Source organism: Molothrus ater, chromosome 5 (genome assembly GCF_012460135.2).
Source record: "Molothrus ater isolate BHLD 08-10-18 breed brown headed cowbird chromosome 5, BPBGC_Mater_1.1, whole genome shotgun sequence".
Classification (NCBI taxonomy): domain Eukaryota; kingdom Metazoa; phylum Chordata; class Aves; order Passeriformes; family Icteridae; genus Molothrus; species Molothrus ater.
In genome coordinates, this window is record NC_050482.2 from 13,747,533 (window position 1) to 13,772,291 (window position 24,759).

The window sequence follows — 24,759 nt, forward strand, 5'->3', positions numbered from 1 at the left end:
GAATAGCTCCATCCATCTCTGGTTTACCTTTAAAAATGTTAATTGTAGGATTTACTACTTTGGTCACATACACATGTGTTCATCTGTCTGTGCAGTAATTTAACATAGGTTGATATTTGCAAGAATACTTGTCCGTATACACTAAAAAGTGGATTTATATGTTGTCCTTTCAGTAGGTGTACATGTTTATGGATGAGAGAAGAGATTGTATCTGTGCTGTTCTGAGGTGTGAATGCTGAAGAACTGGCACTCAGAACCAACAGCAGTGATGTGGCTTACCCTTAACAGGAGGTTGCTCTTGCTCTGCAAGGGTTTGGCATTGTTTGGCAGTCTGATAATAGGGAGAAGGATGTTGAGTAGTGAAGTGATTGAGGTTGTCATATTTAGTCTGGTTGCTTGTCTGTTGCACTACCCCAGCTTTAAAACATTAAATCACTCTAAAAATTGCTTTACTCCTGTAAGTGGTCTTCTCTGGAATTACTTCTTTCAGATTCAGAAATCTAAAACTTTTAACAAAGAGTAGATTCAGACTTTGACCCAATGGATCATATTTCTGTTACACCTTTAAAATAAACTTTAGTAGTCTTTGACTTGGAAGAATTATTGATACATACTTGATAAAAATAGTACCTTCTCAAGCTTACCCTATTACTGATGTTTTTCTCACACCAAATACATATACTCCACCTCAGCACTTCCTCTCACAATCTGGGGAGGAGACTGTTCTGAGATGTTCTTTTTTGTTCATTGCATCCATGGTTGAATATTTCAAACACTGAGCACTGACTGTCTTTCTTTCCATTCCAGCCCTCTTCACCGAGTCCTGTAGTTTCAGCTCAGCCACTTGGGAAAACACCCACAAAACCAGATTCGCACTGGGAAACTGCAGCTACTGCACCTGAGACTGAGAGTGTGAATCATCCCAAACCTGAGCTGCAGCAGAAACAGCTGACAAACAACGTCCAAGCACTTTCAAAAACTCATCCATCTCAGTCACATCTGCGCAGCTCTGCTGAGCAACTTTCACATTCACAGAAGTTGCCTTCCGCACCTTTGAAGCTGCATTGCCCCCCTTCGCCTCACGTAGAAAACCCCCCCAAGTCCTCTACCCCTCACGCGCCTGTGCAGCACGGTTACCTTTCACCAAAGCCTCACTCACAGCAGCTGGGATCTCCTTACAGACCTCATCACCCACAGTCACCTCAAGTTGGAACGCCCCAGAGGGAAACACACAGGAACTTCTACCCGGCGGCGCCGACCCTCCAGCCCAGTAACCAGGCGCAGGCTAGCGGCCCCCTCTTCACTCAGACATCATCAGGACAATCTTCAGCTTCCTACAGCCAGTTTAACCAACAAAATTTGAACAGCAATGCGCCACCTCCCCCACCCCCTCCACCCCCTTCTTCCACTTACTATCAAAGCCAGCAGCCCTCTGGAAACTTCCAGAGCTACAGCCAGCTGAAGGGCAGCATACCCCAACAGACTGTGTTTTCATCTGGACCAAATCAAGCACTTCCTGGCACTGCGGGTCAGCAAACGGTGCCGGGCCACCACGTAGCTGCAGGGCATTTTTTGTCCTCTCAGAACCCCAGTATTCATCACCAGGCATCGGCATCTGCTGCTCCTCCTCCTCCTCCACCACCACCTGCTCCAGGACCCCACCTTGTCCAGCAGCAAAGTACTCATCAGCAGCACTCTGTAGCACATGTTGTCGGTCCAGTTCATGCCATGGCAGTGGCTCCTGGATCACACATTCATTCTCAAGCTGCTGGTCACCATTTGCCACCGCCACCTCCACCACCAGGTCCTCTCCCCCACCACCAACCTCCCCATCCTTCGACGGGACACCAAGGTTTGCAAGCACAACACCAGCACGTTGTAAACTCAGCACCGCCTCCCCCGCCGCCCCCTCCCTCCAGCGTTATGGGCTCGGGGCACCACCCCTCATCAGCACAAGGGTTACACCACCCCTCTCATCAAGGACCCCCCCATTTCCCTTCCAGTGCTCACACAAGCGTCTCCTCCTATTCCTCTCAAGCCCCACATCACACAACGTTAGGACCTGGACCTCAACATCAGCCTGCTGGCACAGGACCTCATTGCCCACTCCCTGGTCAGGGTCCTCACATCCAACCTCAAGGACCAAACAGTATTGCAACACCTACTGCTTCCGGCTTCTGCCCTCACCCCGGCTCCGTGAGCCTCCCCCACGGAGTGCAGGGGCAGCAGCAGGCCTCCCCCGTGCCAGGACAGATCCCCATTCACAGAGCACAGGTGCCACCCACCTTCCAGAACAATTACCATGGGTCAGGGTGGCATTAAAACAGATCCCTTTAGTTATAAACATTTTTAAAATGTTCTGTAATATAAACTGTGTATATTTAATATGTACCTATTCAAGGTACTTTTTAAAGCTTGTACATGATACTTTGTATAAAAGCAAACACCAGTGCTCTTCCATTGTATCCTTTCCATTTTTTGCTTTTTAAAATTCCTGAAAATGTGCTGTTAAGCCAGTATTAGGTATTTCTTTTTATTTTGTAAGTGGACATTCCAGCTGTTTTTTCTGGCAGTAGGTTTGATGCTGCATAATGTTTAAAATTTTATTGTTGCAGTTAAATTCATTTAGTGAAAGTTTTCTATATTACTTTTATACATATGTAATTAAATAAGTACACAGGCTAAGTGATGGCACTAACAATTTTTTTTTCCATTTTCTGTCAACAGTTTTTTGTGTGCATAGAGATAGGAAACAATGCAATACAGATTTTTATAGTTTTGGTGTGGACATGGCTTTTTGTTTCATCAGTTATTTGCAGAAATTGTAATTTAATGTATAGACTGTTTCTAATGTCTCGGACGAGTGCTGTAAATACTGTATTTCTTTCGCTTGTAAAGTTGCTTAAAGCTTCTTTCATTTGATATAGTATTGTATATAATAAGTCTTTTGCAAAAAAAAGTGTGATCTTTGTGAAAGTAGTACAGTATATGATCTTTAATTTTTTTTAATATACTGTCACATTGCAGCACTGGTTGGGCATTTTAATTCATGTTAATAAATCACAATTATGTCAGTTTTACCTACTTGTCCAGAAAGGGTGCTATATCAGCAGGAAAGTGGCCTTAATCTCTGATCCCCCCCTGCTCCTTGTGAGGCTCTTCACTTCTCTGGAGTTTCCAGCTGTGGCTTCACTGCTGTAGCACAGACAGATGGGGAACAGCCTGGAGGAGGGGGATTCTTTCCCCTGCTCCGTTCAGAGGTTGAGGAATAATCACCCGAGCACAGCAGAGTCCTGGGTCAGTTTACCAAGAGGGTCAGCAGGGGCTCTGATGGGCATTTTTATGCTGGAGGTGACATTGGTCACAGAGCAGGGAAGCAGTGCCTGCTGCAGGACCCTCCTGTTGGGAGGAGCTGTGTAGCAGTTTGGGTTTTCCTAATGGAAGTGATCTATTCCTGCTGCTGCAAGTGGCACTAAGATGGTGCTGCTGCGCTCCTCAGTGCAGTCACTCTGTCATGGGTGAGGCTGTCCTTCCATCTCAGCAGGAGCTGCTCTCAGTGCTCCTCACACAGCAGGAGGTGCTCAATGGCTCCACCTCAGAGCAGAGAGCAGAACCCGTGTGTGAGGAATGCTGAAATGGCACAGGAGGGGAAGTGGCCCTAAAAAAAGGGCTAACTCTTTTTAACACGTAAAAAAGGGGGCCACCTTAAATTCTAATTTGCTTCTAACTACAGAAGAATCTTACTAGTTAAAATCATACACTAGAAATGCTTTCCTGAACACCCGCTGGCTCGGCAGCACGCACACTGGCGTTCACATTTTACGCTAGCATGTGTAGTGCAGGACAGGATAAGCCCATCAAAACAGAAAAAAGCCCAACGTGCCCTCTCTGCAGTTGCAGACACTGATTCTGATGTGCATCATCCTGTCTAGCCCAGCATCCAGATCTAGTTGCCTCTCTTCCATAGCTCCAGCAACAAAATCATTTCAAACACAAGAGAACATTAAATACCCACCGTACATGGCAAGGTCTGAGTGCAGTACAGGGAGCTGCTGCACTGGGGAGCACAACAGGACAAGGCCTGGGCAGGGCTCCCAGTGCTGCTGCAGCACCAAGGCCGGGCAGAGGCAGAGCTGTGCCAGCCTTGGGCTGCCCCTGGCACTTCATCCCAGTGCCAGCATTTTCTGTCTAGTCAGACGCATTGACCAGGCACTACAGAGCTGGGCTGGTGTGAAGCTGAATGTAATTTTTACCTCCATTGTGGCATCGTCCTTCTGAGCAGCGTTGTCCTTGCAGCCACTAAGAGCAGTTCCAGGATGAGGGTGAAGGGACTCGGTCCTGAAACCCAACTGCTGCAGGGGCCTCAGCACTGGACAAGAGAGTTTCTCATTGCGGTGCCTTGGCAGTCTCTGGAGGAGTGGCTGCCCCAGCTCGGGACAGGACAATCGTTCCCTTGTTTACAGGACACAGCTGGTAGGAAAGACGCTTTTTTTTGGTCACATTTCACCCAGCAAACCACTCCCACCCACAGCCCCTCCTGCCACAGGGCCTGTGGGGCTGCTCTGACCAACACCAGGTGATGTGTTCCATAAATGAACATGGGAAGCTCCTTTCTCTGGCCAGGACAGGCCAGCCCCCACCTCCCACCCCTCCAGCACCCCCACAGCTGAGTCGTGGCTAGGCAAAGATTCCAATGACCAGCAACACTGTCTGAAAAAACAAAACACTTTAATTAGACAACTGCAAGCACCTCAAACAACTGGTTATTGTTACAGCATGGGGCTATCTTCTCACAATCTAGTTATTGCAAAGGCATGTGAATAAATTTTATATGGACAAAGTCAAGAAAAAAGTGGCACTGTAGTTACATGAAGATCAGGAGTAAGCTTACATTCATCCCACTGACTTCTAAAAGAGGCCCAAACACACCTCCGTACTGTACATTCTAAAATCTGTATTGCCTATAAGCTTCAGCCTATGCAGCTTTTTTTCCTAGGAAACACATAATTGTTGCGTGCAACTTACAATGGGCAGTCGTATGTCTACGGATGGGAAAGAATAAAGCTAGTGCAATTTGTTTTAGAAACATGTAAAGCTATGAATGGAATGAGCATGATCTTGCTTCTTGGATTATTTTACCCACTGCACTGTAAATATCTGCAGCTCTATCCTTCCTTAACTGATGCCAAGCACACACTTTTATTATAAAAGATCAGTAATTCTACACAGAGAGTGGTTCTCATGCTCTACTTTTAATTTTTTTTCTTTTTCTTAAGGTATAGTACAACTTACAGTGCTTATAAAAAGGCAACACCATATGGTACCATGTCTTCACTATCACATTGTAAGGGAAATTGCTATTTTTCTTTTCTTAAAAGCACTTAAAATAGGCAAAAGTTCTAAAAGGGAGTGCTAAATGATAATGCATACTTTATTAGAAAGAAGTCTAGCCTTCCTTTAAAGTGCCGTTTGGGGAATGAAATCCTGTAAACCAGAGCCACTTTGTTTAAAACCCAATGAACAGGAACTGCTACAGAATAGAAAGTTTACACAATTCCTTAAAGCAGTTTAAAGTCCACTACATGCAATTGGTTTGCTATAAAGCTCTCTAAAATTTAGTCGCTTTACTCTGAAATTGAGTCCCCAGTCCCATATTTAAATGGAAATAAACATTTACAGGGTGCATTTACATACACTATAATACAAGAATGACATCCCTTTGCCAGAAGATAAAATTGTACAATTCCTTGCCGTAACTCAGTTCTGACTTGATAAATTTCTTACACTCGTAAATTATATAATATGCATCAGCTAAAATATTTTTTTTTCATAAATAGTTACAAAACTTGCCAAAACACATGGGGGGAAGTTTCTTTTGTTCAAAAATCTGACATCTGAATGTCACACAACACAAGAAACAATGCTTAAAGACACGTTAAGTGTTTTCTGAAGAAAGTGGGTGAGTAAACTACTAGCTGAGGACAAAAAGACTACCCTTCCCCAAGAACACAGTGCACAAAAAGCAAAATGTCAAACAGTACCTCAAGCAAAATAAAGGTCTGAGGATTGAAGCCAGCTCACGTGTGATCCTGCTAAAGATTTTGTGACAGTCACCATTTAGGTCCAACGCATTGGGAAGTGGTTGCTGGCTTTTTTTTTTTTTTTTTTTTTCCTACAGCTGGAAGATTCTGCTAAGAATTCAGCCACGGATGCCTAAGGCATTCTCCAGCTGAAGCACGTTTCTCTGGGACCATTTCTAGCATAGGGATCAGGAAATCTGTAAACTGTGCAGCATCTTCATGAGGCCAACCATACTTCTCCACAAGCACATCAAAAAGACTCCAAGGTTTCAACTTGGTGATGTGTCGGAGTTCTCCTGCAAACAGAAATATCGATGGCATTAGAAAAACATCCTTTTTTACTTGTGTCAGTGACTAATCCCTGTTTTGTTCTCTCCCACTCTGCATTCACAGCACCTTGCCCGGGCTGGCAATCGCTGTTTAGGAAGGGCAGCGCACACCAAGCTTGCTCGAGGTCCTCACAGGAGATGGGATGTTCCATGTCCAAGCCAAAAACTGTTCCTACAGCCATCAGCACGTTACACCTGGACTCCAGTGATGCTTCCTGCTGACTTCACTCTCTGTGCACACAGGCACTCATCCACACTCATGCTCCCACCATGGCTAAACCACACTGCAGACCTCTCCTCCTTAATCAGCCAAGGAACCCAAATTTCACAGAATCTGCTCCAATCCCAAGATGGGAGGTCCCAGAAACACAGGTCCTTGCCTCACCACATGGCATTTGCCAGCAATGCAGCAGAGCACTGATTCATTCCTAACCAAGGCAAGCAGAGGTTTGGTGCTGCAGAGATTCTGCTCCATCTCCCAGGCAAACACCCCAGGAAGGCTGGTCTGAGTCTCTCCTGAGGGAAGCACCTGCTGCTGCCCAGGTCTCTTTCAACCAACCACCAACAAAAATGGTGGCAGCAGCTGCAGGACTGGAGTTCCCCCCAAGAGGGGCGACTTTGCCAACCTGGCAAGGTGTCCCAGGCCAAAAGGAAGGAGGTGAGAACTGTTCTGCCATTCAAACCAGCAACACTACCCAGGTCTGTCCATGGGTCAACCAGCATGATGGGGAAAAACTCTTCATGTTCCTGCTCCTCCAGTGTGTAGGAATGAGGCCCAAAGCCATGAGATGTGCCATGAGGTACGTGGTGAAGGGATTACTGTGGGCATGAGCAGCTGCCAGGCCAAATGACCCTCACTGCTGCCATCAGGACACTGAGCTGTCACCTTGCACTAGACCCACAGCCTCTGCAGTCCAGGCTCTCAATATCCCTCATTTACACGTGGTGTGGCTGCCCCCTCACCATTCAGGATGGCAGTAACAGGGACTTTCACTACAGTCACACCTTCACTTCTCCCAAAAGTGTGAATCTGACATGGGACATCCTCCTTGGATGGAGGATGAGAACAGGACCCACCTTGCAGACAAGTCAATGGGCTTGCTCCTCTCTCCTCCCCAAGCAGGGACATCTCTTTGGTAACATCTGCCTTCTGACTGTGTCAGACCATAGCCAGGAACACTTGTGTGTGGAGTACTTACACTTTGTAGATCCAGTGCATTTAACACCAACAATCTAATGAATCTATGGCCTCTTGCTGCAACAAACTACTGCAGCTAGCCATGAATCTGTCTATGTGGAAGTTCTTTTACTGAATGTGACCAGACTTAAGAGTGCCTGATCTGTTCTGATCAGTAATTAAGCCCTGCCACACCCAGCCCCTCTGATCTCGGGACCAGCTGAAACATATGGGCAGTTTTCTGCCAAATTTCTATACTCATAATGCAACCCATCTTGAGCATGTGTATAAGCCAGACAGGCTCCAGTGGACACTGCAAAAAGCACTTGAGAGATCCCTGTGCTGCTCCTGCACTCAGCAGAGTGCTGGGGTCTCACCCACCAAGCTCACTTCACCACCTGGGGTGGGGCAGCCAGGGCACACTGCCTGTGAGCCAAGTGGTTTGTCAGCGTGGTGTTTGTCCCTGGCTGTAACCTACTGCCCATAAAATGCCATCTGACACCAGCTCACAGGCCAGAGCTCCTGCACATCCCTGTGGCAAGGGAAGCTCCGGGGCAGGAGAAGTAACCCGTGTCCATCTGACTGCCCCAGGGGCTGAACACCTCAGTGCAATGGATTAAAAGCCCCAGAGGCTCAGCAGGCCCTGTTTCTGCTGCCTCAGCCCTCAGCAGCAGGTCCTAGGCAGAGTGCAGTGCCTGAAAAAGCAGCTCTCCAGCTGCTGTCACAAAGTCCCCACAAGAGCAAGAGTGCAAACAATCCATCACCCACAAACTGCAGAAGAGTCCTGCTAGAAACAGCAGCTCGAGGTGTGCTGCCTACAGGGAGGAACAGCAGCAGAGGCCATGTTCTGGTTTGTGTGTGAACACTCATAGTGCAGGCAGGCCCCACCAGCACCCACAGACACAGAAAGGCTCTGCTTTGGGCCCACAGCTGCTCCACACAACAGGGAGCACAGCACACTGGGAGCAGCATCTTCATTTCCAGGCTCACTCTCAGTCCTTTAAATCTTTGTGCAACCCTGGAACATTACTGCTGAACATCTTACCTTTTGGAAGGTTTCCAAAAGAGTGCATTGGTGACTGCTTACAAGAACAGGTAGTAAATTATGTAACAGGAATGCATGAAGTCAAATTACTGCCCAGAAGTGATAGAAAAATGACTTGTTACTGACTGCAAGCAAAAAATTACTAGAAAAAAAATCACGTCCATGGTGTCTGCAGCTCCCAGCATTCATTGCAAGGGCTGCTGTAATCATGTGCCAAATAAGGATCAGCTCTGAGGGAGGGTGGGTGTGTGTTCCCATCCAGCCCTGTCTTCATCTTTGCACTCACATTTTGTCATTTCCAGCATCTTTCCCCTCTCAGATCCGGTAAGGTAAGATTGCACAATGAGGCTCCTGTGCCACTGTGGAAGGAGAGCTCTGCTGTTTGAGTACTCCTCATTTGTGACTGGCCAGCACAGTGTCAGCAGTTTTTCTGCTGAGGAATAAACACTTTTAGCACTATGGCTGAAGTTTTCCACAAGAAATTCTGTGAAGATTGTAAAAGCACTTAAGAAGACAGGATTCAGTAAAAAGAATCTGCGTGGGGGACACACCTAAACTAATGCTTCAGTTTTCAGTAAGGATCATGATGCTAACTATAGAAACAAAATAGGGTAAGTAAAGACAATTAACACCACTTAAATGGACACCAAGTCTTAGAAATAATTTTCATGTGAGTCCTTCTCATTTCCATCTAAAGTGTGAGAAGAGCACAGGAAATGGAGGTGTCTGCCAACTCATATTTCCACCTAGTTCAAGGTGTTTGTACCATGTAGCTGGAGGAGAGCAAGGCTATGCCTATATTTAAGGGAGAAATTTAAAAAGCACAAGCCCCACCAGTCTGACACCATCTGTATTCAGGGCATTAGCATGAATTTTCAAAGTGCTAAAAATGTAATACTGAGAGCTTCCTCAGAGAAGCTCTTTATTTGGATTTTTGATAGTGAAGCACATAGGAGATAATCTGCAGAGGACAACAGAGTTGTCAGAGCTGTAAAACTCCTGTTATCAAAGCAGAGGCAGCAATGATCCCTCTGAAAAAGGAAATGTTAAGCCAGAAGGAAATTACTAAAAAAAAGTCTCTGAAGGACCAGGGGAGAAAAATGCTATTTAAAGCTGTCTCTGCTGACCATAATACAAAAAAAATCCAGAGCTAGTCTATAAAATTTGTCAAAGACAAATTTAAGATGTGTCACCAGGCAAGAGGAGGATGGATTATTGAACAGTAAGACATGGATGATGTGAAGAACTGGGGAAGCAGCAATGGGATATAATCTGCTGCTACACATCCACGGCATGATCCCAAGAACCAATTCCAGGACTGGTGGTGCAGTGGTGGAAGTGAGGAGCGTGCAGGGAGCCCTGCCTCCCTTCCAGGACATCACAGTGAGTGCTTCTCATGGCTCAGCTTCCAAAGGGCAAAGCCAGCACCTGGCAGCATCTTGCACAGGTTTAGCTCACAAGGAAACAGGACTAGCAAATACCAGAAGAAAAACAGAAGGGACCATGGTCTAGGAATAACAAAAGGATTTTATGTTTTAATGCCAAAACATATTAATAATTCTTACAGTCAAAACAACTTCCATGGAACTCCCTGGAGTCCTTTACTGGGCTCAGTCAAAATGAGACTCTATAAAAATATGTAAGCATTTGTGCTATAGTATAAGAAGTAACTTAAAAATGCTTTTCCTCTTTTAAATGCATCTTCCAATTTGAATGTCTAAAACTGCTTCAGGCAATTACTGAGAAAGGACTTGATCCTCTAAGTTACTAGCACCTTTCTTTTTGTGCCTGGGACTTCAGTAGCACAACTCAGATGCTTAAAGCAGCTCTCTGAGGTCACACTTGCTCATGGACAGGAGCAAAACTCAAACTGATTTTCACCCAAGACTGATGTTTTTGTAACAGGAGCTCAAACCAAGATTTCTAAGCCCACCTTTAGACCACAGTGAGAAATTCTCCCAAGAGCCTCAGGCCTGTACCATGAGGCTTCTGATCTCCAGTGCTCAAGCCACAAGCAGATGAGTACAAAATGCAGCAGCTTGCTGGTCAACTCTGCAGCCTCCCTCTCACACCCTGCCAGCCCACCACACACAAATCCCAGCTGGGGACAGCAGAGGCTGGCAGCACTGGCATGGCCAGGGAAAAGGAAAAGGGTGCCTGATGCAAAGATGCTCAAGGAAGCAGGACACTTGGCACCTCCTGTATTGTTCCACAAAACATGTCAGCTTCCCTAGCCTGCAACAGCAGAATCCCTGTTGGGTATGATCTGAAAAAGCAGCTTGGTTTGTTACTCCTTTGCCTTGCATTTGAGATCCTCTGGTTTTAGCAGACAGGTGGGATCCAAGTCTACTTAACCTTCCACAGCAAACTTGCACTTTTATGTTGTGTGGTTGGTGAACCAAGCCTTTAATCCTACCTTAAGTCCCACCCTGAGGAGTTAAGAGGCACCCCCAGTGCCTCTGAGGAATGTCACTGATGTTCAGGCCCTGGAGGACAACAGTGACACTCTGCAGTTGAAGATGCTCATGGAAGCACCAGAGCCTCTCCACATCATGGGAATTTTACAAACTGCCCTCTCCTGTGCACTGCCAACACTGCAGTTACTGAGTAGCTGCTAGGTCATTTTACAGCTGCTAGGTCATTTACAGCTCTGTTCTCTATCATGAGAAAATGCCAACCTGTCTGCTGTAAGGTGGAAAGTAGGAATGTGAGATACATTCCAGCAGCTGCAATCCCTGACTGGAGGTGCTGCAGGGAATCTCGTGCCCAGCCCTTACTGCTGATACATTTCCAGACCTGTGGGCCTGAGTTTGCACATCTCAGTTACCAGGAGATTGTTTGAAGCCCACTGACACAGGCCCCCTCTCTCTGCCAGAGGGGGCAGCCAGCTCCTGAAGCTCATCACTGCCTGCTGTGCAGGGAACCACTTGTTTTAAAGCCATCCTCTGCAAATTTCACTGCCTTTCCCCCAGCTCTTACATGGTGAGTGCTGGCAAACAGCAGGTCTGCCTTCAGCTTATCCACTGACTTCCTGATTATGTAAACCTCACTCCACACTCAAAAGCCCCATCAGCCCCCCAAAGGGCAGCTGCTCCCTCCTCGATCATCACTGCTGCCCTTCTCTGCACTGCAATGGCACTGGCAGCCTCCTTAAGGACATGGAGGCACAGGGAGCCCCTGCTGCATCAGGAATATCCAGCACAGAGCAGGAGGGAGGGTCAATCACTGCTGGGAGGGCACGGGAGGGTGAAGCACTGATTGTGTTCAGCCCCACAACCCCGAGCTCCAGAGCTGCCAGCTCAGCCCTCGGACACCAACACCTCACTGCAGCTGCTGGGCAGGGCAATCCCCAGCTCTGTCAGCAGCAAAGTGCCCTCCCCAGCTGTACTGACAGCCATGCATGCTCCTACAGACCCTGTCCCTGCACACAGCACAGGCTGTCTCATAAGCGAGGGGATGAACACCTGGGGCATCACCACATCCCCCACGAGTCAAACCCTGCCTTAAAGAGCAGCCTGGGCCAAGTTCCATCGGCTCTGCCTGCTCCCTGGGTGTGACAGCAGCCACACTCAGCTCAGTGCCCACTGCCCAGGTATTCCCTTCCTGCCTCTGCCATTCCTCACCAGTAGCACCTGCTGGACACCATAAGCTGGATCCAAAGCTGCTGGCAGATGATTTTTCACCACACTAGAAGCCATGCATCACTTGAGTCCTCACACTTAGAGGAACATTAGACAACAGATTCACACAGACACTTGCTAACATCCACACTCTGCTGAGTACATCCCCAAATGAATTTGAAATGAAATCCTGAAATGAACACCTCAAATTGGGGCTTTTCCCAGAAAGCCAAGTTTACATCACGGATCTTCTTTAGTAAGTGCTCTCCATTTAAATGGATCTATTTCTTCAGTACCCGTAAATGAACATATTCTCCTTTTGGATAGTATTATGCTTTAAATTAGTGTTGCATAAATACCGTTACCTTTTTTGGTGAAAAACTCCTTGGAATATTTCCCCAACATAGCGTATTTTCGAGGGATTTTTCCCAGCAGTTCAATGATCAATGCTATGTGGTCTGCATTGGAGAACATTGCCAGCAAAACAGAAACATACAACAGTTTAATCAGTACATTGCATGCACACACTAACACTGGCCCGGTACAGACAGAAATAGATTGATCCTGGTAAAAAACACTCATGTGCACACTGCTCACTCAGTGGCTACTTTGGAAAGATGCTTTCAGCAAAACTTCCTTCACAAAACAATGAGTGGCAGCTGCCACAAACAAGTTTTGCCATGTAATTTAAAATGTACCAATAGTTATTTTTCAGAACATTTGGGTAAAAAACAAAAATTGTCAGAGATTCGTGGGAATTTTGCTTTTCCAAATGGAAAGTTTTGTTGTGTGATTTCAGGAAATGCTCCTCGCTGGGACATGATAGAACCAGCAACAGCAATTCCACTTCTGTCTGCATCACGGCACCTTTCAAAAAGAAGAGGTACTACCTCTGCGATTGAAGAATTCCCGAGAATATTTTCCAGATAGAGCAAAGTGCCTTGGGATATTGCCTAGCAGCTCTATGATGTGTGCTATGTGGTCTATGAGGGAGAGAAAAAAAGGATACGGGAGTGGAAGGGGCAGGGAAAGGATGGGATAAAAAAGAAGAGGAAAGAAACTGGAATTAGTAAAAAATCAGAAATAGTTTCAAATCAACAATGTTTGCAGCAAATCCATGCAGAGGTTTCCAGGATCAGCAGAGCTCTGGCATCATTAGTAGCATTTAGGAACAATGAATGATGCCCACATTACCACTGCAAAGAGCATTTACAAGCAAACAAGCATGAAAATGGACAGGTATACAGATGGAAGCAGGAGTTAACTCTGATTTAAAAAAAAATAATTAGTAATTGCCTAATACAAATAAAAATACACAATGTAAACATTATTCCAGTGTCACTCTTGTAAAGAGAATAATAGAATAAAGTTCAAATTTGTCGTTTCTTTTCTAAACTAAAATGTTGTTATTTTCAATCAGGTTTCCACACATATGCAATCTTACAAGAAGGGTAGTTTAATTCCTTCAGGCAGTTGTTAAGTAGATGAATATCTGCAGAAGGCAGTTTTTGCCCACCCACTGCTAGTGGTGGAACTTAAAACTAAAAAGAAAAAAAATCATATTTATACTCTGAAAACAATGTGTATGAACAGTTCTACTCAAATACAAAACTTAAACCCCATTGTAAGCTCACTGGAAATTTAAGAGAAGGTGTATGAAAATACGAAGAAACTCTTACAATACCTCAAAAGAGTCATACCTTCATCCCTGGAATAGTCTTCACCAGAGTGTGGCTCAAACAAGTAATCTCCAGTCGCCAGCTCAAACGCCTACAACGCAACAGACACAGTCAGGGCTGCTGCAGAAATAACGCCTTCCATCGAGAGGTGTCAGCACAACATCACAGCCATCTCAGAAACCACAGGGAGTTCACACTCAAAGCTCCAGCCTATGACTGGATCTGAGACTGAGGAGCAGCCACTTACCTGGGGACATCATTCCTGCAGAGCAGCAGCAGCAGCAGCAACCCAGGCTCTGCTGAGAGCCCCACGTCCAGCCCCATGAGGGCCTGGGGCTGGAGCGTGCCCACCCCCCAGGCACTGCTGCCCATGCAGGGGGGATGAAGGAAGGAGTCACACAGGGCTGGAGTGCTGCCCATGCAGGTGGGATGAAGGAAGGAGTCACACAGGGCTGGAGTGCAGCCCATGCAGGGGGGATGAAGGAAGGAATCACACAGGGCTGGAGTGCAGCCCATGCAGGGGGGATGAAGGAAGGAGTCACACAGGGCTGGAGTGCAGCCCATGCAGGTGGGATGAAGGAAGGAGTCACACAGGGCTGGAGTGCAGCCCATGCAGGTGGGATGAAGGAAGGAGTCACACAGGGCTGGAGTGCAGCCCCTGGGGAGCCCTGGCAGTGCTGCCACGCTCGGAGCAGCTCCCGAGGGTCTGACAGTGCTGCACTGAGCCAGCCTTAAACACAGCCTCACCCACTCATGTGCAGTGTGGTGGTTGTGTCAACTACCTGAACACATCAGGTATTTCAAAATATAATATTAATATATATAAATAATACAATATAATATATTCAATAAGAGCTACACATGTATCTGATGGGTATTTACCTGTCAGGTTGCATGTTGGAGGCTGAACTAAAAAAGTCTGAATCACAAATAAAATCCATCTATGACTATAACTAATCATTTGAAATTAGCCAACAAAAAAATCTATTTATAGCTATAATTAATCACTTGAATTAGCTTCTTGGATGACTCTAAATCTGAAAGAGGTTTTTGAAATACTTCAATGGTGGGAGTAAATGGTGAGATAGATACTGATGAGGAATCCAGAACAGACACCAGGACATCAGATCCCCTCAGGGCAGGCAGTGCTTCCATGGGATGCTAGCCCTGTGTTAGGTGAGGGCAAAACTGATTTTCTCTGTATGGGTGTAATGAATATGAAAAGCTGCAAAGCTCTGAAGCACCCATGAGAGCCCCTACTTGTGTCCAGACATGGATTCATCTGGGCTAATTTGTTAAACTAGTCTCGTTCAGCTCTGGCTCACCAAGTGCCCAGGCAGCCGCAGGAATCTAATTCCTTCCAGGTGGTTTACACATCAAACTATTTTCCATGTCCAAGACATGGGAAAACAACTGATCCAGAAAAGTATTCCAAAAATGAGGCAGAGCTTCCTAGTACAATTCTAGGATGGGATTCCACTCCATTAGAACATTTACTACAAAATACTTGTCCCCTGAAAATAGACACTTTTCTGTTCCAATTCACAAACTGGAGTTGTTAAATCACCTGTAAATTTAGCCTATTTATGAGCACTTGGCTTCTTCAAGCTGTGAACTGCAGTGTCATCCAAGTGGGCTACAGCCAACATAACTCACTGCAATCACACATAGCAGCCAAGAAAACAAGAACACCCCTTGCTGACATTTCTGCTGATCCTATGAACAGGCCTTTAACTTCTAAAGTTACTACCACTAATAAACAGTCATTCACTATGTTTATTAGCTCAGGATTGACAGTTTGCATTTTACAGCTGAAAAAAACTGGAATGACTTCATAAAATACCGTGTTTCTAAACTGAAATAAATGTTAAGAGCAGCCAGAAGTGATCACTGGGATAGATCTCTGAACACACCACAGACACTGTTACTCTCCTGAGATGAGACAGAGAAGACCCAAGTGTCCTCTCTGTATCTCATGGCAATGTATTTATTCCTAGGGAGAGCTGGACCAGCTTTCCCAAGAGAGCACACACCAATGGGGCTGATTCCCAAGGACATTGAGGAACTCCCTGCTATTACACACAGATCCCTGGAGAAGAATGGAAATGTAGCTGAATTTAGCCACAAGGGTAGATTACACAAGAATTTAGTTTCTGTCCATAAAATGAAGTATTAATAGCTCAATACGTCTGTGTGGGACTAAAAAGATTAAACTGAAAAACTGTGAAAACTGTTTATAGAGAAGGACAAGAGGTAAGCATGCTGCTGTGATACTCTGAATTTTAGATCAGTTTGTGTACTGCAAGAGCTGAAAATTCCCATAGATTTGGGATATTTTCTTTGTATACCACCTTCTCACTGAACAAAAACTACAGCTTCTGAAAATGACAATGATGCTTCTCTTTTCCTTTTTGTACAGTTCTGACTGCATGCCCAGGATGGGCTGGGGTCACAGCACTTCACACATTTCATTTTCTGACTCTCCCTAAAGGACTCTAAGAACAAAACCACTTCTGACTCAGATGCACACAAGGACAGCCCAGAGGCAGGTGCTGTGGTATTTGCACTGATGGTTCTTAGCATCCATGGAAGACAATGTCTCACAGGTTCATCTGTGGCAACCTGGCAGTATGTTCCCAGCTCCTTTCAGGACAGACTGGCTACACAGGGCAAGATAAATGAAATTAATTTGTCCTCATATAAAAAAGAATAAAACCCAGACCAGTGTTTTTATCAAAAAGAATCATCAGTGCTAAAGATACATTAATAAACACATCAAGAGCTGTAAGAAAGACAATCCCATGTCTGGATTGTATCAGAGTTTTCTGCTCTTTAAAGCACTCTCCAAAGGGGGGGTGCACTGGAAAGCCCAGGCTGTTATGGAGTAGGAGCCATGGAAGAGCAGATCTCTGCTGCTGCAGACTGAGAGCCACAGCTCTCGCTGTGCAAGCACTGCTGCTCCGGGCTTCCTGGGCATCCTCAGCACTTACACACACTTTACACCCACCTGCAGGCACAGACAACCCCAGACCCCACAAGGGAGGTCACTGACACTCTGTGATGACACAAGGAGACCCCGAGGGCAGCACAGTGACCACGGGTCTGCTCTGCCCAGCTGTGAGCAGTCTGGGGCGCCAGTGTGAGAGTGACCCTCAAGTCCCAGTGTGGGAAGGGCAGGGAGGACCTGAGGCATTCCAGGGGCTGAGCAGAGGAGGCAGGAGGGGAGGCTGGCAGGGCTGGCTTTGCTCAGGTGGGAGAAGGGATTTAACTGCTGCACTCCACTGCCTGAAGGCAACAGTGGAGAAGAAAAAAGTTCAACTCTCCCCAGTGAAAGGACAACACAGGCAGCAAGATGGGAAATTCCAATCAAACACGAGGAAAAAAATTCTTTGGTGAGACTGCCTGAGTACTGGGTCAAGCTGCTCAGAAAGGCTGTGGAAATGCCATTGTTACAGGTACATCCTGGGGTATGTACCCCTCAACTGGACATGGCTCTGAGTGACCTCATCTACCTTTGAGAACAATCCTTGTTCAAGAAGGAGGCAGATACCAGGGATCACTTTAAACCTAGATTTGTCTATAATTTCCATGATGCTACAAACACAGACTAACTATATTTACTTACTTTCCCTTTGAAAGTAATAACTTCTAAAAACAAGCTTCTTGACAGAAGCTCCAACATTAAAATACCATGATTTTTTTACTTAATGTTGACATTTACCTCAAGACAAGTCAGCATTTCGCTTATTATATGGAGAAAAAAAATTAGATACATCACACTCAACATATGGCACAGAAGCCCAAGGCAACCATCCATCTTTACTGGGTGTTCTGGCAATTTCTACTTACCACTTTCCTAAGGTTCTCACAGAAAACCAGTCTAGACTGCTTTTCTCCATCTGCAGATGGTGAACCTTTCACAGAAATGGTTACACTGCTGTTTTATAGGCTCTGAAGAGGCTCTATTTCTTTCCTGCCACACGATTGTGTGTGAACCTAGCACAGCACAGAACTGGTGGCATCACCACATAATGGACCCATATCTAAACACACAATTGGAAATAGCTACATTTTCACTGTGTGACAGCTGTGCACTCAATCTGGTGATTGAAAAATGGATGCATGCCTAGGGAAAGCTCTCTGGGAGAGGACTGGAAAAACAATTCACTTGGACTGCATCAGCCTGCCTGAATTGAAGCCCCAGCTGAAAAAGAACAACAAGCTATAGGCCAGAATTATTATTTTGACAGATGAGATGCAGCTCTTGGCCAGAGCTTCTCCTACCCAGCTGAAATGAAGAGATGTGAATGTGAAGACTGTAACTGCTTTAAAAACAGGCTTGGTTTTAAGAACACTGTTCCACAGTGGGAGCATGGAAAGAAGATCAGAAAGTTTTCTGAGATTCACACACCAGCTAACAGCTTGTCCTCCCATGGACATCTCCCCCTGAAGAGCCAGGCAGGGGGAAGGGTATGAAAAGCATTTTGCATGGTTAGTGCTTGGTAAGAAAGGCCAAATATACAAACCAGAGACTTGCATGGGATGCTTGCAAAGGAAACAGGATCACTTTATTTGCTGTACTCTGATCTTGGAATCATGCATACTGAGTGGCTGTTTTGGAAAGTCAGCTCCTCTGGGAAATCATTTTCTTTTGAGTGTTTCAGGTTGTCCACCCACCACCCTCAGAAAGGGTGTACAGCGAGTAATAACAGCATTCTGTACTGTATCTGCCTACTGAAAAATACGTGCATAGCAACTTCAGCTTCTGCTCCCCTCGAAACCACATCTCTGATTTTCAATTTTTCCTCAAAATACTGCTTCTGTGCAGACTGAGGCTTGTCATCACACCTTTGGTATGTGCCACTCACACATACTGACATGATGATACTCATGATCCCATGGAGACATGATCATTTTTTCCCTGCTTACAGCAGTGAAGAGTAGTTAAGGACAGTTCCCTCTCCACTCTACATTGGAGAACAGCACACAAAGAAATAAACTGGGGGCACAAGCCTGCAAGGCACCCACAAGCACTAACATGTAGGTTTAATTTTAACCTAACTCAGGATATCCTGTTCATTCTCCATTCTGTTCCTCTGAGTTCTCTCACATGAACAGAAATGCCCACAAATAAACCCACAGTGCTGTAAACTTGCCTGCCTTGTAGTAGCACGTCCTTTGTTTTGAAAGCTCTTTGTCTGTCCCCTTTCCATCACACCTCACAGTGTTTTCTTTTATCATCTGTCTTCTCTTTGGGTAGATAAAATACCAAGTATAATTTTCACCTTCTCTGACTTCCTGCTGATCTCTGGCTGTCATCTGTTTGCTAGGTCTTATTACAAAGAGAGGATATTGCAGGAATCACAACCCTCCACAAAAGACACCTCAGAAAAGCGTTAAAAACTTCAAAAGCCTTGTTAATGTCCCAGCCTGTGACACAGTCACCTCTTCCCAGCAGCTCAAACCAAATGCAATGAACAAGTCAGAGGATGAGATTCATCACTTCAGGTGCTTTTCCTGTCCCCAATCCAAGGAGACTGGAACCAGGAAAAGCAGTGGAATCATGGTGCTTGCAGTCATTTCCAGAAGCAATACAAAAGGATGCCGTCTGCCAGTATAGCTCCCTTATCTTGCCAGGATTTCTTGGCAGCAGCAGTGGAGTCCTGTGTTCTGTGTTTTCTGGGATTTAGGAAATGCTAAATCACTCAGAGTCTGTTCAGCTGCTGCTCTAAAGAAAGCAACCTGCTCAATACTGGTAATGTGGAAATTCAAACCAATACAACTAAATCATCAAGAATGTTTTCAATCCTGTCAAAGGTACTGCTGCCTCCAAATCTATTCCCTTTTCTGGGTGAAAATGAGAGATGCATGTCCCTGCTGGCAGAATTTAATTAGGGCTTAGTACAGGAAGGGAACATCTTCTAGAATTTAGTAAATGTGGAGAGATTCCCAGTGTGTAGCTCTCCATGAGAGCAGCTGAGTATTCCACATAAACAGGCCACAATGTTAAAAGAAAAATAAAAGGGCACTGTACAATTTCCTTAACCAAACTTATGTGGGTCCAGCAAATTACAGCAACAATCATTCTAACCAAGATCACCAAAGTCTAGAGAAAAAAATGTTAAGTTACACTTTGTAGAATTCTTTGCCAAGCACTGAGCAAGCAAACAACTCCACTGAGGTCTGGAAAAGCCCACTGACATCCAACCTCTTCCACAGCACTTCATGCATGCACTGCACTGATATAAGCCTCCAAAGATATGCATCATCCTCTTTCTTCCCTTCCTTCCTTCGTTTTTTTCTGGGCAACTCTGCAACTCAGATCACCTGAGCAGAGAATTGGTACTGGTCTGAGGATATTTACACTCATCCTTTAAACCTGAAAGGATGATTAAAAGAAGTTTGGGGCACAAAAACTGGGCCATGCCAAACTCTAAAATTAGAAGATTCAGCTCACAGGCTGCTGGCTTACAATGCTACTTATTCACTGACATAACACCAAGAAACAGCACTGCAAGACTATTAGCACTAAGTTATTTTGCCCTCTTTTGCTGTTAGGGTAGAGCCCTTACATGGCTCTGATTACAAACACTCCCAGCACAATCACAATCCTGATTAGAAACTGGCTAGTCCCATACTAAAGTCAATACAAATAAATCAGGACTTTTCCTTCCTGGAAGCTGCATCAAAACCATCACACTCCTGGCTAGACAAAGCCATCCCAAACTAAGTGAGGCCAGGTAAGGAATGCTCTCCATTCAGACACAATGTACCATGCTCCAGAGATTCATAAGGGGATATTCTGGAGGTTGCTGTGCACACAGGAACACAGATGCTTTGCATGCTCAGGGCCTGTTTATGAGAGGCCTTGTTTAAAAACCTCATCTTCATCCTTACTATTAAAGACTGTGTAAAATGCACTGGCAAAAAGTATGATGGAAAAAGACATTCTACTGCTGCTGAGATAAAAACCAATCTTCTGTGCTTAACACACTTCATGCCATAAATACAAGCCCATACAAGAAGCAGCAGCTGGGCTACTCGTGGTCAGTGCTGCCTTCAGTGAGCAAGATTATTTCATTAGCAAGCAAAATGCAGTGGAAACTTTAGGCTCAAATGGAGATCTATAAAGCACAAGACCAAGTTAAGACCCCAGGTGAATCCTGGTACCAAGCATTACAAGTCATCCTTCATATAATCCAGGACACAAGATTTTTGAGTTTTATATGCACACAAATCTGTGACACAGAAACCCTACAAACACTAAGTTCCAAGAAAGGCCTTTTTTTGCCATTTTTTAAATGGAGATGTGAGCTAGAATATCTGACACAGTAGTGGAGACAAAATACATGGAGAAAATCCTCTACTTTGCCAGCTAAGCAGTGTTCATGTGTGCTTGGTGCTGTCACATTAGGTAAAGTATGGATGCATGGAAAAGTAATGGAAATACTGCTGGACCAGTCATTTTGCACAGCAGTGCTTCCAAAATGTCCTTAACGACTCAGGACTTGCACAAGCAAAGTTGCCTCTGCTCTCCTTTGGGAGTCCTGGACATCAAGGCTAACAGGGTATCTAAGCTGTATTTTGGCTGAAAATAAACACCACCTGCTCCAGCAGACAATCCCTTTGCAAACACAGTAAACATGGAACAGAGTGAATTAAATATGAAACAAGAGCAAGATAATCTAGAAGGGCATTTTCTGAATCAAATCCAGGTACAACAAGGAAACCAAACTTGAGAAAGCAACTAGAGGCATTAAAACACTTCGGCACTTCACAGTCCTTGACTGCCTTAGGGATTGGAGAGGTTCACATCATAATTTCCAAAGACAGCCTAAATAAATTTGGGAGTTTGCAGTTCCACATCGGGAATGCTTTCCTGGCTGTTAATCTCTATTACAAGTCCTCTGCAGAAAGAGGTATTAAGGCCTCCAAGGCAATCCCTACCTCAGAGCTGTGTTCCATCTGATAGAGGATCAGCATCCCCAATGCTCTGACCCATTTTCTCAGCCACACAGCAATGCAAACAGATTCTAGGTTTTTTGAAATGATGAATTTTTCTACGAGCTTGAGAGGCTGCTCTCTATTTTTTACACAACTATACCATGATGACAATTGTATTCAACAATTGTGTGTAAGTGCTGTAATGTTCTAAAATGTCTACTGCATTTCTTAAGGGCAAAAACCTAAAGACTGTGACAGAAGACAGAATTACAGCACTTCTGCCTCAAATGCTTTACTATCTGCAAGGCTTACATAACAAAAAAGCAGAAGTACATTTTTCTCTTTAAAATAATGAAATTTCATACATAATTGTGAATCTGAGCTAAGGTACCTCCAGTGGCAGTGATGATTTAGGCCTTTTTCTTTCCCTGAGTTTGAAGAAAGCAGGAATACTTATATAACATGGAGGAGAAGCTGTAATAGGCTGGGCAACCCCAAGTATTGCAAGAATATTATATTCCTTAGATGTGATATTGCTATTTAATACCCAACTATCTTTAAATACAGTTCTAGGTAGACCTCAGACTCCTTTATGTCTTTAGCTACAAGACTAAAAGACTATGTAAGACTATAAAATTAGCAGTGATAAGTACAACATAAAGATGAATACAGGGCATCCAATACAATAAAAGGTTATCAAGTTCAACTGAGGTTCACAAAATACTAGGTAAAAGAAAAAAGTCTCTATAATGATTTTGTAGTTAGTTAAGAGAAGAATAACTTAAGGAATTAAAGAACAAATTGTGGAATATTTTATAAGCTTTGTTTTCAATGTAATAGAAAAACTCCATTTTGTCCCCAAATAGAAGAGTAATTTTGGAAATGGATGGGTTTGCTGTGTACTAAAGAAAAAGCTAGTATTAAACTCCAGAGCAGACATACTTTAATTTCACTTATGGGTTAGCTACTTCCAACACATGGCTTGCTGAACTTATAATATCTGTAGGATTCTATGTTCCTTTCAATCCTCCTCCTCCTCTCCCTCCGAGCTGTGCAATTCTTCTCATCACCCACACATGCAAACTGTGTCTAGTATTTGAGTCTTCTCCTCCTCCTCGTCACACACTTACTCTTATCAGACATGTATTTGTAAAATATAAAGATTTTATTAAGTTTTCACTTTTAAAATAGGCAAAGGTATCTCTACTTTTTTTTGGATGTACATACTATCTTAAATGAGGAGATGCATGCAGCTTGTTCATCCTCAAAGAGTTATTAGGGTGTTTCAGAAAGCTGCATGAGTTTTCACTTTTTCTGTTCTATAAAGACTCTTAAAAAGCTGTAATTCCAGTTGTGTTAAAACTAATTCCACAGAATGTTACCACATATTTTACACCAATAAACTGAATTCCTTCTCTTGAAAGTTTAGAGCCAAGCCTAATCCAATCCATGTTTTCACTGCATTTGGCACCAATTTAAAGTATTTCCCTATTTTACTACTTCACACAAGAAAAGGGAATGCAATCACAGCTAGCAGTAGCCCAGGTTCTAAGACTGGAATGAAACAAACAGTTGCACTTTGTCAGTTACATTTTGTCATTCAGAATAGACATATATTTTTTCTCTAAACTTGCATGTTTCCGGCTACAAGTTTAAAATGCATCACATGAAAATCAGATGTGCTCTCCAAAATATTTCCTTTTGATTAAGGAGGTTTGAAAAATTGAAAGAAAGGGAAGAAATCATCAGCAGCTATCTGATACAGCATCATTTATGATAATATATTTGTGTCAAAACATCAAAAACATCCCCATCAGGTTACCTCACTAAATAAACAATTGTTTTAGGAGCTTTACTCTTGTAAAATACACATTGCATTGTTCTTACCATACATGCTGTACTCCAGATATCAGCAGGTGTACTGTAACCTGCTCCTATTAAAACCTCTATGGATCTGTACTGTCTTGTCTGGATGTCTTCTGTGAAGTGTTTGTGCTAAAATAGAAAGAATCACATTAATGGAAAAAAGGACTATAAAAAGACCTGTTCTAAATAGTGAACAGCTAAAATGTTGTAGTTACACTTACCACCCAGCAGGCATTCCCCAGGTCAGCAATTTTAACTCTAATTTTATCTGCATTTCTTGGGTCCAGTGGATTCACCAGTAAGTCAGCAGCACGAGTTTTTGCTAACACAAGCAAAATGCAGAATAGTTAGAATGTTAAGCCCACTATTCATTATCTCTAAGCACTTTTGCCTTGACACTTTGTTCAGTGTTGTCATACACTGAATACATGAAAATAATTTGCTGAATGTTACAAGAAATTAAAGCAACATAAATAGGATTTCTTCCCCTGATTTCTAAATATCCTTCTACATTTCAAGTGCAAATTTTCTGCATTTTTTAGCTGCCAAATGACTATTACTACAATAACCAGAGGAACTTCTAAGAAAAACCAGTGTATGTTTCCAGGAACAGATTCAGACAGAAAATGTGAAAACTCAGACTCCAAGAACTCACCCACTACACACATGAAAGATATGTTCTTGGAACAGTTTGGTTGAGAAAATAAATCCTGCAGTTCCATGCCTGGCTACAATAAATAAAATCTGGCTGAATTCTTCCCTTTTTTTTGGTAAACCTATCCCAAGGGGTAAAAGACTCACCAAAATCTGGCTAATTTGAGAGCCTAGGGGGCTGTCATGCTTTTCACAAAGAATTCAGCATTCAAAGTCCTCTGAAGGTCCTATTTGCATCAATTATGATCCAGACTAAAAAGGCAGAACTTTGATTAATCTTGCAATCTTTAGAGGCTCTTGGGACAATGAAACCTTAACACCACCAGTAGAGGTGCTGCTTTTCTCTGTTTTGAAATTCCACCTGC

General features: G+C 44.2%; 2 protein-coding genes across 8 annotated transcripts in view; one reads left to right on the forward strand and one right to left on the reverse strand.

Annotated features, from left to right (window-relative positions):
• The window catches only part of KMT2E (lysine methyltransferase 2E (inactive)), a 55,890-nt gene extending 52,810 nt beyond the window's left edge, over positions 1 to 3,080 (forward strand). For all 3 annotated transcript variants that reach the window (XM_036400248.2, XM_036400245.2, XM_036400247.2), the window contains one exon: positions 808 to 3,080. In XM_036400248.2, the coding sequence (XP_036256141.1) occupies positions 808 to 2,322 (1,515 nt within the window). In that variant the 3' untranslated portion in view covers positions 2,323 to 3,080. The remainder of the gene's footprint in view (positions 1 to 807) is intronic.
• Positions 3,081 to 4,711: 1,631 nt separating this feature from the next.
• SRPK2 (SRSF protein kinase 2) overlaps positions 4,712 to 24,759 on the reverse strand; it is a 129,599-nt gene continuing 109,551 nt past the window's right edge. For 2 of the 5 annotated variants that reach the window (XM_036400256.2, XM_036400259.2), the window contains 5 exons: positions 23,962 to 24,062; positions 23,762 to 23,869; positions 13,952 to 14,021; positions 13,142 to 13,234; positions 4,712 to 6,376 (listed from right to left, as the gene is read on the reverse strand). In XM_036400256.2, coding sequence (XP_036256149.1) covers positions 6,192 to 6,376; positions 13,142 to 13,234; positions 13,952 to 14,021; positions 23,762 to 23,869; positions 23,962 to 24,062 — 557 coding nt within the window. In that variant the 3' untranslated portion in view covers positions 4,712 to 6,191. Of the gene's footprint in view, positions 6,377 to 12,616; positions 12,710 to 13,141; positions 13,235 to 13,935; positions 14,022 to 23,761; positions 23,870 to 23,961; positions 24,063 to 24,759 lie in introns of all 5 variants that reach the window. The other 3 variants (XM_036400261.2, XM_036400258.2, XM_036400260.2) reach the window with 3 other exon arrangements.